Genomic DNA, 16,767 nt, shown 5'->3' on the forward strand with positions numbered 1-16,767 from the left:
ACGGGTTCGCTCCCCAAGTGTCCACCCTTCAGCCGTCGCGCAGGCATTCAAGGGGACGAGTTTGCCTGAAAGCCTCTCTTAAGGGTCTTGGGTTGGGTGGCTTAGGGCCTGTCGGCTCGGGATGCGCGCACAGGGCTTGGGGCCGCTCGGCGCCAGAGCCAAAGTGCTGAGCCCGTGAGCGCCAAGGCCGCGTGGGCGGGCACCTATTTTTCTGAGAAGTTCCAGTGCTCCTAGGCCCCGACCCCCGCCGCCCCCCTTCCACCTTCTAGCTGGAAAGTTGTGCGCCAGGCAGCGGGGGGCGGAGAGAGGAACCCAGACTGGCCCCCCTCCCGCTTCCTGCCCCGCGGCCTCTCATTGGTCAGAGGAAACCCCAGGAATGTGAGCGCCCCTTTAAAAGAGCGCGGCTCCTCCGCTTCGCCAGCCACTCCACTCGGGCCGGCCGCTGAGAGCCCACCCTGGCGAGCTCTCCCAGCCGCAGCCTCCGAATCCACGGCCTCCACCCCGCGCCTCTACAGCGCTCTATCCCGTCGCTGCGCCCTTGTCGCCGGCCCCGGCCGCTGCATCCGCGTCCGCACAGGTAAGGACTCCCGGACGGTCGCCGAGGACGAGTGCTGCCCTGGCCAGCCACCTGGAGCTCCCAGGCTTCAGCGCCTCCGGAACCCCGGATCTCAATACTTTCTGCCTTCCCCATACTATCGCTCCCAGCCTCTGGGGGACTCTTCTTGTGGAAGGGCTCCAGAGCCATTCTCTCCAGCCTTGGGGTTCACAGACTAACCCACCAGGACACCCCAAGATTTTCTTCTTTTCCCCGAGTCCTATCAGTCCTCTAGAAAAGGACTGTGCCTCCCTGCGCCCCTAAACTACATCTCCTGGTCCAGTGTTTACCCTTAACTCTCAAGGAAAAACCCCTCCTCAGTGGTTGGTCTTGCCCCCAACACCTGTTTAAAGCGGTAATCTCCCCTCAACTCTTACTTTCTTCCTGATGCTCTCTCCAAAGTAAATACGGTTGCCCCTCCTTCCAGCAAATGTGGGCCCAAAGGGGGATCCCCAGGGATCCCCAGCTCCAAGGCCAGCCGGATTTTGCCCACACTCCCTGCTTGGCAGCCTCTGACCCTGGGCTCTGTGCTCCTTGCTGCAGGCTCCTTGCTGGGCACAAATAGCTCCACCATGGGGCTGGCCTGGGGACTCGGTGTCCTGCTCCTGTTGCATGCCTGCGGCTCCAACCGCATTCCAGGTGAGTCTGTATAATATCTTGTGTGGGGGGAGGGAAGAGGAGGAGGTCGGGTTACCCCAGGTGCGCTTCCCTCCCTGTGCACTCCTCTCTCAGCTGCTTCTCCCCTGAGCCCTGACCAAACCTCAGGATGCCGGTTGCCTCTGACCGTGCCCTTTATTTAGCTCTTCCAGTGGCTGTCAAGAGCTTTCATTCCAGCCCTCTGCCTCACCTCCACCCCCCAGAGCTGAGCCTCCACCCCACCCCCAACCCAGAGCGCTCACCACGTGTCCTGCTCTTGTCTAACAGAGTCTGGGGGAGACAACAGTGTGTTTGACATCTTTGAACTCACCGGAGCTGCCCGCAAGGGCTCTGGGCGCCGACTGGTGAAGGGCCCTGACCCTTCTAGCCCAGCTTTCCGCATCGAGGATGCCAACCTGATCCCCCCTGTGCCTGACAAGAAGTTCCAAGACCTAGTGGATGCTGTGCGGGCGGAGAAAGGTTTCCTCCTCCTGGCCTCCCTGAGGCAAATGAAGAAGACCCGGGGTACCCTGCTGGCTGTGGAGCGGAAAGACCACTCTGGCCAGGTCTTCAGCGTGGTCTCCAATGGCAAGGCAGGCACCCTGGACCTGAGCCTGACCGTGCAGGGGAAGCAGCATGTGGTGTCGGTGGAAGAAGCACTCCTGGCGACTGGCCAGTGGAAGAGCATCACCCTGTTTGTGCAGGAGGACAGGGCCCAGCTGTACATCGACTGTGAGAAGATGGAGAATGCGGAGCTGGATGTCCCCATCCAGAGCATCTTCACCAGGGACCTGGCCAGCATCGCCAGGCTCCGCATTGCCAAAGGAGGTGTCAACGACAATTTCCAGGTGAGGTCGCTTTGATTCCTGATCCACGGGGTCAACTGCTAGGCAGCTTATGACCAGGAGTGTGATAACAAGAGAGGCAGGGGTTCCAGTATAGGAAATATTGCCTATGCACTAAAGCAGTAGTTCTCACACAGTAGGGAGCATCAGAATCACCTGGAGAGCTTACTAAAATGTATACTGCTGCATCCCACCCCTAGAGTTTTGGATTCAATAGGTCTGGGATGGGGCCTGATAATTTACATTTCTAACCAGTTCCAAGGTGAGGTTGGTGCTGGTGTTCTAGGGGTCAGACATTGAAAACCTCTAAAGGAAACAAGAAATGGTTTTCCTGTAACTGCCTATTCAAACCTTAAATACTCTTTATGCTCTTCTCAAGAAAATAATTTCAAATGCATTGCACCAATTATAATATTGCTTGAAGTGGATACTTTTTATGAGCAGGATAAATACCACTTGGCTATTTGCTTCCTCATGGGGATGTAACCAATCCCAAAGAAAAGATTAAAATAGTGGCTATTTATTGCTGCAGTGTCTTCCTTGCTTAAACCTCTAGATCTTTCCGTCTGTGGCTTTGAAACTCCCACATTTAACTGTTTGACACTGGAGAGTGTCATTGTATCCTCTGGTCTCAATATCAGATTCCATTTCCTGTATCCCCAAGTAGGCCGATAACTGAATTCTTTGTAAAAGACTGCAGACTTGGCAGAAGAGACAATTAAGATTTTTGAAGTTATTTTGCAATTCCCATGAATTTGGCAATTCACCAACAGTTACTTGGTGTGTTATTTTGACACGGTGATCTTGAAAGGGAGTTCTTTTCAAATGTTAGAACATCTGTTGTGTGCTCCTTCTAGCGTAAACAGTCCCCCCTCCCACCGACCCCCCCGGCCCCCACCAACACTCTACAAACACTGTATATCCTCTGCTCACAGGGGGTGCTGCAGAATGTAAGGTTTGTCTTTGGAACCACACCAGAAGACATCCTCAGGAACAAAGGCTGCTCCAGCTGTAAGTATCCCTCTGTTTTTAGGGCATATGGGGAACTGAGGGCATTCCACCCAAAACAAGCTGAGAAACTTAAGCAATGGTGATTGTGCAAAAATTACCCCAGGTAACATAGTTACCTTTATATAAAGGTGACCTCAAACAGTTTTCCACACTCAACGGTCCCCTCCTTTTGCCTCCCTCACCCAAAATGAAATGTCTTTTACACTTAGGATGCCCAGGGGATGGCTGGTGGGAGCATCTACTTGAAGATACTCTCCTACTTTCCTCACTGTCTTCCTTTGTTCCTTGGCAGCTACCAGTGTCTTTGTCACCCTTGACAACAACGTGGTGAATGGGTCCAGCCCTGCCATCCGCACCGACTACATTGGCCACAAGACAAAGGACCTGCAAGCCATCTGTGGCATCTCATGTGACGAGCTGTCCAGCATGGTCCTGGAGCTCAGGGGTCTACGCACCATCGTGACCACGCTGCAGGACAGTATCCGCAAAGTGGTCAGTGGCCTCCACCCGCCCCCTGTTAGCAGGAGCCCCTGCATGTGTATCCCTGATGATGCTGAGGGACTGAAAGTGAGGCTCGATGCTAATAACCTTTCTCCCCCTTTTAGACCGAAGAGAACAAAGAGCTGGCCAACGAGCTGAGGAGGCCCCCACTCTGCTACCACAACGGAGTGCAGTACAGGACTGGCGACGAGTGGACGGTGGACAGCTGCACTGAGTGTCGCTGCCAGGTAAGGCTCTCGACGGACTGCGACACGAACGGATGGCGCACTCTCTGAAGAGACAGCCAGATGGCTGCAGAGGCTCTGTTCATGTTCCATGGCTGGATACCCAAGTGGTGTCTCTTTCTTAAGATGCAGTTATGACATCTATAAAATCGTTTAAATGCTCAGAGGTTTTCAAAGTCTTAATTATACCATAGGCTAAGAGTAATATCTAAAAGAATATATCTATTTAAATATCTCGGTAACTTACCTGCTTTAGTTCAAAAGCTAAGTGTTGAATATCAGGTAAGTAAAACCGAGTTGAACTTTTCTCCCCCAAACCTGATTCATATTCAGCTATGACATGGAGATTCTTTAATACGGTACTGACTGCTGTTCAAATCACTTAGCCCAACGTCGTTAGAACTATCCACTTACCTCAGATGGTACTGCCTGCAGCGTATGTGTCCTTCTGGCTCACCCGCTACCTAACGCCAGGGGCAGAGGGATTTGGGGGGTGTTACTGGCTCATTGAGCAAAGTCAAGCTTAACTACAAATCATGGATTGCTGGATTTGGGAGTCACCTTTACTAAATTCCCATTCTTGTCCAATATTATATAAAGCCATATTTATATATGAGAAAGTAAGATGCTCATTGATCTTCTTTTCCCCATAAAGATGTAATTAAAAAATTTTTAAGTCCTGGCTGAGTTTCAGGAGTTTGACTTTAGACACAGAGTAACAGATCTGACTCATGATATTAGGTGGTTCCAATTGCATAAATTCATGCTGTTCTGTGCATGAAGAAGTGACTAAGTGGCAATTAAGAAGAATTCTAGAGGGATGGAGTGACAAGTAAGCAGCACTAGAACTGTCTCCACAGTACTGGTGGCTGCCAAAGACAGGCAGATCTTCTATTAAAATCATTCCACTAGAGCGTTTATAGCCCAGACAACATTTCAGCTTGTAATTGAAATGTTGCAGTATGTAAGCTTCTGCTTGCAATATGCTTAGTACCCATTTCTCCTTCACTGTTGCCCTGCAGAACTCAGTTACCATCTGCAAAAAAGTGTCCTGTCCCATCATGCCCTGCTCCAATGCCACAGTTCCGGATGGAGAATGCTGCCCACGGTGCTGGCGTAAGTTCCTAAGATTGCATAACCATGCTTCAGCGACTGGATCAATTGTGCATAATGCTGGAATCCCAGTCCCATCTCTGTCACGTTTTCATTCAGTTTCTTGCTGCAGCATCTGGTTAGCTGATGGCTTGTCTGCTGTATAGAGCCAAAAAAATGCCATTATGACTAAACTTAATTACCCCCCTGGATTATGGTGTAGACAATAACCTTAGTATAGTTTATTGAGTATGATTCTGTGCTTTGAGAAAAGAAGAGATGAATTGGTAGCAGCAATAGCTTTAAGTTAACTGGATTTAGAATCGGACCTTATGGCCTAGAGTCAAGAAAAATCTGCTCACTGGAGAAATTGATGGACTTAACTGGGCCTGAAAGTTCTACCCATTTTATCTACAGGCATAGGAGACCTAAGAAAAAATAGTAGTTTGAGTCTCAGGGCTCTGTAAGAAATTGTATTGTTTCATGGTACCCAATCTGGTACTGGTTTTGCTGACAGTATAATTAATCACTTTGCTGAGACACTGTAGTAAGTACAAGTCATAGAAATGATTTATCACAACTAAGATGCATAAAACAGGAAAGTAGCACTCACCCTTCACATCCACACCCCCCACACTCCCCGTTTCCTACACACACGGATCACAGCTCAGAAGAACCAATTCCCTTCAGAGATATCAGTGACATTGGAACTGTCATAATCATTTGTACATTGCTTTCTGTTCAGCATTCACTTCAGATGTGGGTTAAAGGGAACAAGGCTAGCTAGGGGCTAGCAGAGCACTGAATTTTGAGTCAGGAATTACTAGGAAAACTTCCAACTGATGGCAAGAGAAAACAAGTTCTATCTCCTGTCAGATACAGAACGTGATTGTAGTCATGGCGCCTGGGCAGATGGTAAACAAACACACTTCCCTCTTATGAAAATATGTGCAGAAAAGGCCCCAAATGCTAGGGTGAGAGGAGCCACCCGCTGACTGACCTTATGACTGATCCAGGGCCAGAGCCAACAGCGGCTCCGCTGCCTTCAGATTCATCTGCCAAACACGTGGGCTCTCCTGAAAGTCAGAAGTGACTCCTATAAGTTGCCTAAAACCCAAGTATTCTTGGAAGCCTGGGGCTAGAAATGCCTACCAAGACATCTTAAGTCAAAAAAGGGAAACTCATTTTAAATCCAGACTGGAAGAAGGAGGCGAGGATGACTAGAAACATGTGGGGGAAAGGTTCAGCTATACCAACCCAGGCAAAGCATGCAATTACCCCAAAGCTGTGCACAGAATGACCACTTGGCCATTGGCCTAACAAATATATTGCTTTTCACTCTCTGGAATGGGAAGAAAGTCCTGAGCAGAGCAGTCCAAAGAATAGCTTGTTTTCATGATAACACACTAAATGCACCCATTTGCTCAGCAGCCAGCGACTCTGCAGACGACGGCTGGTCCCCGTGGTCTGAGTGGACCTCTTGCTCTGTGACCTGTGGCAATGGAATCCAGCAGCGTGGCCGCTCCTGCGACAGCCTCAACAACAGATGCGAGGGCTCCTCTGTGCAGACGCGGACCTGCCACATCCAGGAGTGTGACAAGAGATGTAAGTGTTTGGCCACTTGGGGATGTAGAGACCTGACTTGTCCCTGTTGTCACCAATAGCAACTCCAGAGCACAGAGGTTGAGGGCACAGGTTCTAGGCTCTGATCTAATCCCAGTTCTCTGCCTTATCTGTGAGCCCCTGAGCACAGCTTGTCCTCTCTGAGGCTCTTTCCTTATCTGTAAATTGGGGGTAAAAATAGTTTAAAGATTTTTAGTTTGGCGAGTTTGAAGATTTGGTTTAGAGGATGCATTTAAAGAGTTAACATAGAGCTTGGCTTGTGGGAAGCACCATATAACCATCAGGTTTGTCCTTTAGTTAAACAGGATGGCGGCTGGAGCCACTGGTCCCCATGGTCATCTTGCTCCGTAACATGTGGAGACGGTGTGATCACAAGGATCCGGCTCTGCAACTCCCCCAGCCCCCAGATGAATGGGAAGCCATGTGAGGGCAAAGCCCGGGAGACCAAAGCCTGCCAGAAAGACTCCTGCCCCAGTAAGTGCATGCATCCCCCGGCATGATGCTGGCAGCTCCATCCTGCTGGCTGCCTGGCATCCATGAGTCACGGATGGGGGGAGGTTGCCTCCTAGAGAAACAAACAGAAGCACAGCCCTGCAGGGCACAGCAGCTTCTTCTAACGACAAATAGAACCATTTCAGACTCACCCTCTTCCCAGACATCCTTACCATGTGTCAGGGTCATGGAGGTTTCTTGAACACACTCAGGAGAGTCTCCTATGAAGGTAAAGTGTTTGAAAATTGGTCTTAGCTTTGGCCTGTGGTTCATTTTCTTACAGTCAATGGAGGCTGGGGACCTTGGTCACCATGGGACATCTGTTCTGTCACCTGTGGAGGAGGGGTACAGAAACGTAGCCGGCTCTGCAACAACCCCACACCCCAGTTTGGAGGCAAGGACTGCGTTGGTGATGTGACAGAAAACCAGATCTGCAACAAGCAGGACTGTCCCATTGGTAAGCCACACAGCCCAGGCAGCCCAGGACAAAACCACTTAATGGCATGGTCAGCTTTCATGGGGGTTCAGTTTGGATGGTCCTGAGTGGTTTGATTAAAATGCCAGATGGACAACATAATCTCAAAAGTTAGCAGTTACACAGACCTTACAATATTATACCCCCATTTAAAGTGACCAGAATGGCAGTAACAGCAGCTGAGACCCACATTTGCCTGTCACTCTTATCTCAGACGGATGCCTGTCCAATCCCTGCTTTGCTGGTGTCCAGTGTACCAGCTACCCTGATGGCAGCTGGAAGTGTGGTGCCTGTCCCCCAGGCTATAGTGGAGATGGAGTCGAGTGCAAAGACGTTGATGAGGTGAGGAGCTGGGAGCTACCAGACCTAGGAAAGCATCTCATCTGCCTTGGTCACTTCTTGTGGCAGTATTCTCTAAACATGAACAAACCTGTTTCTTCCACAGTGCAAAGAAGTCCCTGATGCCTGCTTCAACCACAATGGAGAGCACAGGTGTGAGAACACAGACCCCGGCTACAACTGCCTGCCCTGCCCACCGCGCTTCACTGGCTCGCAGCCCTTTGGCCGGGGCGTGGAACATGCCACCGCCAACAAGCAGGTAGAGCAGAGGGGACTAGTAGATGGGAGTTGGGGGGGGGGGCATGAATGCAGGGAATGTCCTCTCACACCCTTCAGGGAAAGTAGGGAAGGGGGTGAGTGTCAATCTGGCTTTTAGAAACAGGACTAGAAAATGAATTGTTCATCCAGCAGAGAAAATTGGTCCATCACATTTGACCATGCTGCTCTGGAGTGAGTTGTGAGTGGATGGATTTGTAAGTGCCAGGGTGATGTGCAAGTTCAAGGAAAACACACATAAAGCCATGTCAGCCTATAACCTGGCATCGACATTCCCAGGGGAGGATGGGGAGGACTCACACTCTTCCCATGGATCTCTGTCCAGAGGCAGTGGGGAGCTGGGGACCCTCCAAGGCTCTGCCTTAACTTGAGAATGTTGTGCCTTCAGGTATGCAAGCCCCGAAACCCCTGCACAGACGGGACACACGACTGCAACAAGAACGCCAAGTGCAACTACCTGGGCCACTACAGCGACCCCATGTACCGCTGCGAGTGCAAGCCTGGCTACGCCGGCAACGGCATCATCTGCGGGGAGGACACAGACCTGGACGGCTGGCCCAATGAGGACCTGCTGTGCGTGGCCAACGCAACTTACCACTGCAGAAAGGTAGCCCGCCCTCACCCGCCTCCAGAAACCACATCAAGGGGATGAGCTGAGGAATTGCTTAAACTTGGGGAATGGAACTGAAAGATCAAATCATCCAAAGGCAGAGGAACACTAATTCTTATTAAGTCACTTCATGCCAAGAACATGAATGGGACAGGCCCTTTGGGCAATTGTGTTCCACAGTCGATTATGTTGTCCAAAAAAAGTTCATTTCTCTACCAAATGCCAGCAGAGCATGACCCATGTTCCCAGCATATATAAAGTTTAGAACATTTATACAAAGTATTTGTGTGTGTGTGTGTGTGCGTGTGTGTGTGCGTGTGTGTGTGTGTGTGTGTGTGTGTAGCTCCTCCAAGCAAACTTTTTTGTCTTCCCATTGAAAATACTTGCTGTCACAAAGTAGTATTCAGTTCTGTCTGCAGTGTTTCGGTGCACGCTTTAGTGCATGAGCTGAGCAAAAGGCTTGCAAACTGCAGCTGCAATGTGTCTTCTCTTTCCAGGATAATTGCCCCAACCTTCCCAACTCAGGGCAGGAAGACTATGACAAGGATGGAATCGGCGATGCCTGCGATGATGACGATGACAATGATAAGATTCCAGATGACAGGGTAAAATTGTTTTCCATTCCTCTTTCAGCTTTTGTGTTCAGCAACAGCCTGTAACCCTTAAGATTCAACAAAATTACTGATATCTAGTCATCAGAAATTATTCATTGTGATTCTGTAGTTTTAAGATATAAATGTTGCCAAGAGAATTTTTAAATGAGGGTTTTATTTTTCATCATAGCTTGCCTTTCCCCTAGTTGGAGCAAAAAGTTACTATGTGTGAGCAAATGACACTTTGCTCCCCATATTGGTTTCAAATGTCTTTAGGTCACAGTAAGGTTTTCTCTGCTTGCACCGAGAATGGAGATGTTGAGTTTCTATTTACATCTCACTGACTCATAACCAACAGAAATTCATTTTTCATTCATTATGTCCTGGCTTTTAACTTTTGCAGTGATCATTTTACAGGGGACTTAGTATATCCACCAAGTAGAAAATGATTGTTGCAGATTTTCACGGTTTTATATATATTATGCATGTGATTTGAGGCTAGTTTCATGGACCAAGTTGTACAATGCTCTGCTTCTTCTCTTGGCAGGACAACTGTCCATTCCATTACAACCCAGCCCAGTACGACTATGACAGAGATGACGTGGGAGACCGCTGTGACAACTGCCCCTACAACCACAACCCAGACCAGGCTGACACAGATAACAATGGGGAAGGAGACGCCTGTGCAGCTGACATTGATGGGGACGGTAAGGCGCTACCTGATTCCAGCCAGCCCGTAGGCAGCTGTAACGGCATTCAGCTCTCAGCCTTGAACAGCGCTGGCTGTTAGTGTGCAGTCTGGTTGAAACAGCTGAGGCTAAAGATTCCAGCTCTTATCTGTCCCGTGTTCTCTGCAGGTATCCTCAATGAACGGGACAACTGCCAGTATGTCTACAATGTGGACCAGAAAGACACTGACATGGACGGGGTTGGTGATCAGTGTGACAACTGCCCCCTGGAACACAATCCAGACCAGGTACGTAGACTCCTTTCAGAATCTTTCAGTAAACTGTTAGAATATCCCTTTCTAAACCACTTTTAAAAATAGAAGAGTTTAAGTTCAAAAACTTTCACTACCACGGCTATCAGTGATCTCATAGCCAATTACAGCATTTTCATGTGAACAGTTTGCCTGACCTAAGCTCTTTGCAGAGTTCCATAGGTCTTTAGCATGACAGTCTTGTAACTTCAATCTTATCCTCTATAAGAAGCCCACATGATTTGCTCAGTGGAATCTACCATTGTTAAGATAAATTATACAAAGCAGAAATCTGTGACTGACAACTGTACAGAAATATTAATCATGTCTGAAACTAAGAGATGGAAGAAAATATCCCTAAGCAAGATACACAGCCATTTTCATGGCTCATGATATAATCTGACTGCAAGAAAAGAAATCCAGGGATTTCTTTGTCATTCTTCAAGTGTTTTGGCATTGCAAACACATAATTCTGTACCGGTGCTACAGAGTGCTGCAAACAGACATAGCCAGAACAAGTTCCATGTCTGAAGGTGTTTCTTTTCTGGTATAATCGCTCATCATTATTTTCTCGGTGTGAAACTTAGGGCTTTTTTTTTCCCCTAAAAGCCATTATTCTGGAAATTTAGAAACCACCTTTTTATAAATGCAAATATTTTTTAAAAGATTCAAGAAATGATAAAGCCAGCTAATTTCTGGAGGAATCCAGAAACTCTCCTACTATTTGCTCTATGACTTTCTCTAAAACAAAAAGCACCAGGATGAACTGCTTTGGGGAAATAGAGGAAAGCATGAATGATTTGGGATAGCATTCTTGATCAAAAGGCATTGAGGGTCATCTGTTTTGAATTTGAGTCTTACTGTAAATTAAACCTCAGTGCCATTTAACCTCCCTGGATAAGGTGTTGGTTCTTCAGATGATAATAAAATTTATAACAATTCATCATGTACAAATCTTAATGGCAAAGAGCATAAATACTGGCAAGCAAAATTGTAATTTCTGTATAAATAATCTGTAAGCATTCCATATGTAATGAATAAGGTAAAAAAGGTACTCTGAGAAATATGGTTTTGAAAAAAATTAGAATTTTGACTTTACCTGAGCCAACACTGGACAATCCTTTTGGACTAGATGTGTAAAACCAAATACCGAAAAGAGAAGAAAATGATTTATCCCACCATACAGGTTACCCAGTATGTATGAAAAGCAGCGCATGTTGCCATGATTTAATGACCTGGAGTAGAAGTTGACGTGTCAACAATTTCCTAACTGAAAATTTGAATAGAACATAAATTGTACCCAGAGCATTCAATTCATCTATTAAGATATAAGTAGTTAATATGGCATTCTATCCTTAGTGATGAAATGATGCTTTCTATTTAATTTTATTTAGAAAGTTTTCTATTTTAAAAGAACTTTCAAATATCCCTTTAAAAACTGTCTAATACATACAAGGATCAAGAATAAAACATTTAAGATTTGTTGATATAGATGTGAAACCTCACTGGTCTTATCAGACACTGGAGAATCTCCGTAAGTTTTCTTTAGCATCAGTGATTCACATTTCCAACTCACCCTCTGGCTCTTTCAGCTCGACTCTGACTCGGACCGCATTGGAGACACCTGTGACAACAATCAGGATATTGATGAAGACGGCCACCAGAACAATCTGGACAACTGTCCCTACGTGCCCAACGCCAACCAGGCTGACCATGACAAGGATGGCAAAGGCGATGCCTGTGACCATGATGACGACAATGATGGCATTCCTGATGACCGGGACAACTGCAGGCTGGTGCCCAATCCTGACCAGAAGGACTCTGATGGTGAGTCACTGGAGCCACCTTTAAAGCGAGTAACTGAAACCATGGCTGTCTGGATTGAGGAAATAAAAACAAAGCTGAATACATTTGAGGATGAAGAGACTGAATGTTAACTTTGACAAGACAGGGAATTTCTAGCACCAGTAATGGTATTTTGGAATTTCACTGAATTCTTGCCTTTCTGCCTTTAGGTGATGGTCGAGGTGATGCTTGCAAAGATGATTTTGACCAGGACAAGGTGCCAGACATTGATGACATCTGTCCCGAAAATGTTGATATCAGTGAGACTGATTTCCGCCGATTCCAGATGATTCCTCTAGATCCCAAAGGGACATCCCAGAATGACCCTAACTGGGTTGTACGCCATCAGGGTAAAGAACTCGTCCAGACTGTCAACTGTGACCCTGGACTTGCTGTAGGTGAGTAGAGAGTTCTTCAAACGAAAGGCCAGTGTGTACAGGGGAAAGAAGCCAATGTAAAAGCAGGCAGTTGCATGTGTCCCCATGCGTGCTAAAAATGGCTGGGAATGTGACAGAGAACCTCCTGAAGGCTGCAGGTTTTAACCTGGGTGTGGCCTCCTCTTCCAGGTTATGACGAATTTAACGCCGTGGACTTCAGTGGCACCTTCTTCATCAACACCGAGAGGGACGACGACTATGCCGGCTTTGTGTTTGGCTACCAGTCCAGCAGCCGCTTCTATGTTGTGATGTGGAAGCAAGTCACTCAGTCCTACTGGGACACCAACCCCACGAGGGCTCAGGGGTACTCTGGACTTTCCGTGAAGGTTGTAAACTCCACCACGGGGCCTGGCGAGCACCTGCGGAATGCCCTCTGGCACACAGGAAACACCTCTGGCCAGGTGAGAACAGCACCCTGCAGGAGGGGAAGGGAGGCTGTGTTTGGCCAAGCCTCCCACCAGGGAGTCTTAGACATCACGTTCCCAGCATCACCAACTGTAGCATTAAGCTCTGCATTGCAAAAACCATCCTAGCGTCTGAGAGGGTAGCTCACTTGAAATCAAAAGGCTCAAACTGTTTGTTTTAGCCTCTTCAAACAAACAAAAATGTCAACGTCCCTTCTCTTTGCTGATATGCACATTCAAGGTTACATAGCCAATAAAGCCCTTGGGGAAAAAAATCCTACATTGCAGCCCTCTAGTTTAGGTCAACTCAGTACCTTTTCAAGTACCATTTCAAGTACCATTCCATTTCATGGAATCTACCATAAATCTTATAATGAAGCTGTTTCAACCTTTGCTTTTCCTTTTCCTCCAGGTGCGCACACTGTGGCATGACCCTCGTCACATTGGCTGGAAAGATTTCACTGCCTACAGATGGCATCTGAGCCACAGGCCAAAGACAGGTTTCATCAGGTAGGATTGCTCTGATTAAATATCCCTTAAGTCATACTGACAGGCAGGGAGGAGGGGACCAAAGGTAAGGGGTGGCACTGAGGTGATTTCCTTTTTTCCCGCAGAGTGGTAATGTATGAAGGGAAGAAAATCATGGCTGACTCAGGACCCATCTATGACAAAACCTATGCTGGTGGGAGGCTAGGCTTGTTCGTCTTCTCTCAAGAAATGGTGTTCTTCTCCGACCTGAAATATGAATGCAGAGGTAGGAGCAAAATGACAGTGAATATGTAGGTGAAATCCCTAGTTCAGATCAGTATCAAGAACGGCGGTCATGCAAGAGGCTGATATAAAGGCTGTGTAAGACACGGGGTTGTTTCTATCTTGCTGTTGAAGACACAGTGATAAAAAATGAAATAATGAAAGCCTTAGAAAGCAGAGCATAAGTTCTGGAAGGTTATGCTATATCAAACACCTTGCAATGGTGTTCAAACACATTAATGTGTAATTTTATAAACTACCAATCTCAAAATATACCTTTGCCATTATAAAAGTAGAGCTGTGCCAAGGTTGTTAATGTATTAGTGGATATTAAGATGACAGTGCCTCAGTGAATTAGTTGATATATTTATGTGTTTATATATTTATTTCACAGACTCCTAATCATCAAACTGTTGATCAAAAGACTGATCATAACCGATGCTGGTATTGCACCTTCTGGAACCATGGGCTTTAGAAAACCCCCAGGATCGCGCCTCGCTGCCTGCCTTTGCTCTCTGCTTGCATGAGTGTGGACTCCTAGAACATGTGACTTGCCTCAAGAAAATGCAGTTTTCCAAATCAGACCCTGCATTCAGCCTCTGACTGAGAAGAATCTTCCAAGGAGACAAACAATGACTTTGGTTGGCTTTTGCAAAAGCAAAAGCATCCACATGCTTTGGTTGGAAGGTGCCTGTCCCACTCTGCTTTTGTCAGAGCAGAATGCGACTGTGAGGCCAGCTCTGAGCAGTGGACTCCAAAATGTTTTCAGGCATGTGAGAGAAGGGAGGACTCACTAGAATTGACAAACAAAACCAGCCCTGACCTACTCCCTCTGGAATGGGGGGGGCGGGGGGGCCAAAGCCCAAAGGGGAGGATGCATACCCAAGAGATGATTGTATGAAGAAAATATGGAGGAACTGTTACATTTTTGGTACTAAATCATTTTCAGGGGATTGAAAGACTATTGCTGGATTTCATGATGCTGACCGGTGTTAGCTGATTAACCCACATAAATAGGCACTTAAATAGGAGCAGGGAAGGAAGGAAAAGACTGGCTTCTGGACTTCCTCCCAGATTTCCACCCCTTAACACATCACCTGTAGTGACCAGAACAGGGAGTCGGAGTTAAACCAACACAAGGCAGGGCCAGCTGCTGCAGCTTGGTTCTATTGAAATTGTCAGTTGTATTCCAGATGTAGCTTCTGCAGATGTAGCAGCAAAATAAGAATACCCACCATCTCAGCGAGCACCAGGCTGTCTCCCAAGGGACGGGCAGCCATGCTTGTATTTTTATGGTTAGAAAGGCACAAAATTATCAACTAAGACATTCCTTCTTTCTCTTTTTTTCCTGAACATCATGGAGTTTTCCAGTTGTCTCTTTTGGACTGTAGTTTTTAGTGTTTTAAACAAACACTTTACAATGTAAACTATTTATTTTTTACTTATTCTGGGGGATCTGTCTGAAAGACTATTCATGGAACAGGAAGAAGCGTAAGGACTATCCATATCATCTTTGCTACAAGTCATTATGACTGTAAGATTGTAAATACAGATTATTTATTAACTCTGTTCTACCTGGAATCTAGTTTCATATGGAAAGTGTTTGAGAGCAGGTAGTTGAGATCGATCAGCAAATCTTTCACAGGAATGGCACAAGGAAGCCAGCATAGCCAGCTGCTCTTCACCTTGTGCTTAGACTGGATGATTTGGAATTCTTTTTTCCTTTTTTTTTCCCAAGTGGAATTACTTGGTTGTCCATTTGCAAGTGTTTTTAGTTTGCAAAGAAAGCCAAGAGGCCATTAATACTGTCTTATCCCATCCCTTGTGCCTATTTCCAGGGAGATGAAAAGCATCTACATTGATTATTTTTGCCTTTTTCCAAAAGAAAAAAATGACAAAGGTGAAACTTGTATACAAATATTACCTCATTTGTTGTGTGACTGAGTAAAGAATTTTGGGATCAAACAGAAAGAGTTTAAGTGTCTAACAAACTTAAAGCTACTGTAGTACCTAAAAAAAAAAAAAAAAAAAAATCAATGTTGTACATAGTATAAAAATTCTTTGCAGAAAAGTATTCCCAGTAAGGAAATAGCATTGAAATGTTATATACGTTTTCTGAAAGTTGTTTTTTTTCTATCATCTTGTATACCATTGCTTTATTTTTATAAATTATTTTCTCAATGCCTTTGGAATAGATATCTCAGATTGTGTAGATATGCTATTTAAATAATTTATCAGGAAATACTGCCTGTAGAGTTAGTATTTCTATTTTTATAAAATGTTTGCACACTGAATTGAAGAATTGTTCGTTTTTTGTTTTGTTGATTTGTTTTTTGCTTGTTACCCTCCTCCCTGTTTTTACTATTTGCCAATACTTTTCTAGGAATGTGCTTTTTTGTACACATTTTTATCCATTTTACATTCTAAAGCAGTGTAAGTTGTATATTACTGTTTCTTATGTACAAGGAACAACAATAAATCATATGGAAATTTATATTTATACTTACTGTATCCGTGTTTATTTGATTTCTGGCCTTATGTTATGAGGTATGGGTAAACTGTATCCTTAAGCCAATAGAGCATACACAAAAAGAAATCACAGTTAACAGTAACGTTCACAGTTCCTTTACAATTTAAGACGCAGTTGCTTAGATGACGTATTTGCTGGATTTGTGGAATAAAAGAACAAAATAAATTAGCCTATCATACTAAAAACAAGCAATGAGAAATGACCACCCCCACAAGATGTGAGACTCAAAAGGATATAAGTTTATATTTTACTAATGTCACTAAATGTCATTTATCGAATCCTTTTCAAAGCCCAGTTCTGTTCCTGAAAATAAAAAGGAAAACAGGAGTGAAGCACATACTCACAGCTACATCTTCTGACCCATGAATGAGGACACCAGGCTGTGAAGAAGCTTTAGAAATGTTAGTGAAAGACAAAGTGTCCTTGAAAAGCTGGGTCAAATTCTATAGATACCACATTTTGGAGAGTGACTATGCCTTTGGTCAGAAAGACAACTTAAGAGAGGGAGAA

At 45.9% G+C, this 16,767-nt stretch overlaps 1 protein-coding gene across 2 annotated transcripts; it reads left to right on the top strand.

The window, feature by feature from the left end:
- The first annotated feature begins 413 nt into the window (after positions 1–413).
- Positions 414–16,229, top strand: THBS1 (thrombospondin 1). 2 transcript variants are annotated; one of them, XM_070797250.1, is made up of 22 exons: positions 414–577; positions 1,139–1,234; positions 1,520–2,079; positions 3,012–3,087; positions 3,380–3,579; positions 3,693–3,815; positions 4,835–4,928; positions 6,333–6,509; positions 6,825–7,001; positions 7,303–7,476; positions 7,709–7,836; positions 7,940–8,092; positions 8,498–8,716; positions 9,217–9,324; positions 9,860–10,019; positions 10,170–10,288; positions 11,884–12,118; positions 12,307–12,534; positions 12,703–12,974; positions 13,390–13,487; positions 13,592–13,731; positions 14,122–16,229. In XM_070797250.1, the coding sequence occupies exons 2-22, from the start codon at positions 1,168–1,170 to the stop codon at positions 14,127–14,129; spliced, it is 3,516 nt and encodes a 1,171-aa protein (XP_070653351.1). In that variant the 5' UTR covers positions 414–577; positions 1,139–1,167; the 3' UTR covers positions 14,130–16,229. The 2 variants fall into 2 exon arrangements, with proteins under 2 accessions (XP_070653351.1, XP_019824055.1); XM_019968496.2 differs by having other exon boundaries at positions 6,336–6,509.
- Positions 16,230–16,767: the final 538 nt, after the last annotated feature.

This window comes from Bos indicus, chromosome 10, assembly GCF_029378745.1.
Source record: "Bos indicus isolate NIAB-ARS_2022 breed Sahiwal x Tharparkar chromosome 10, NIAB-ARS_B.indTharparkar_mat_pri_1.0, whole genome shotgun sequence".
Taxonomy (NCBI): Eukaryota; Metazoa; Chordata; class Mammalia; order Artiodactyla; family Bovidae; genus Bos; species Bos indicus.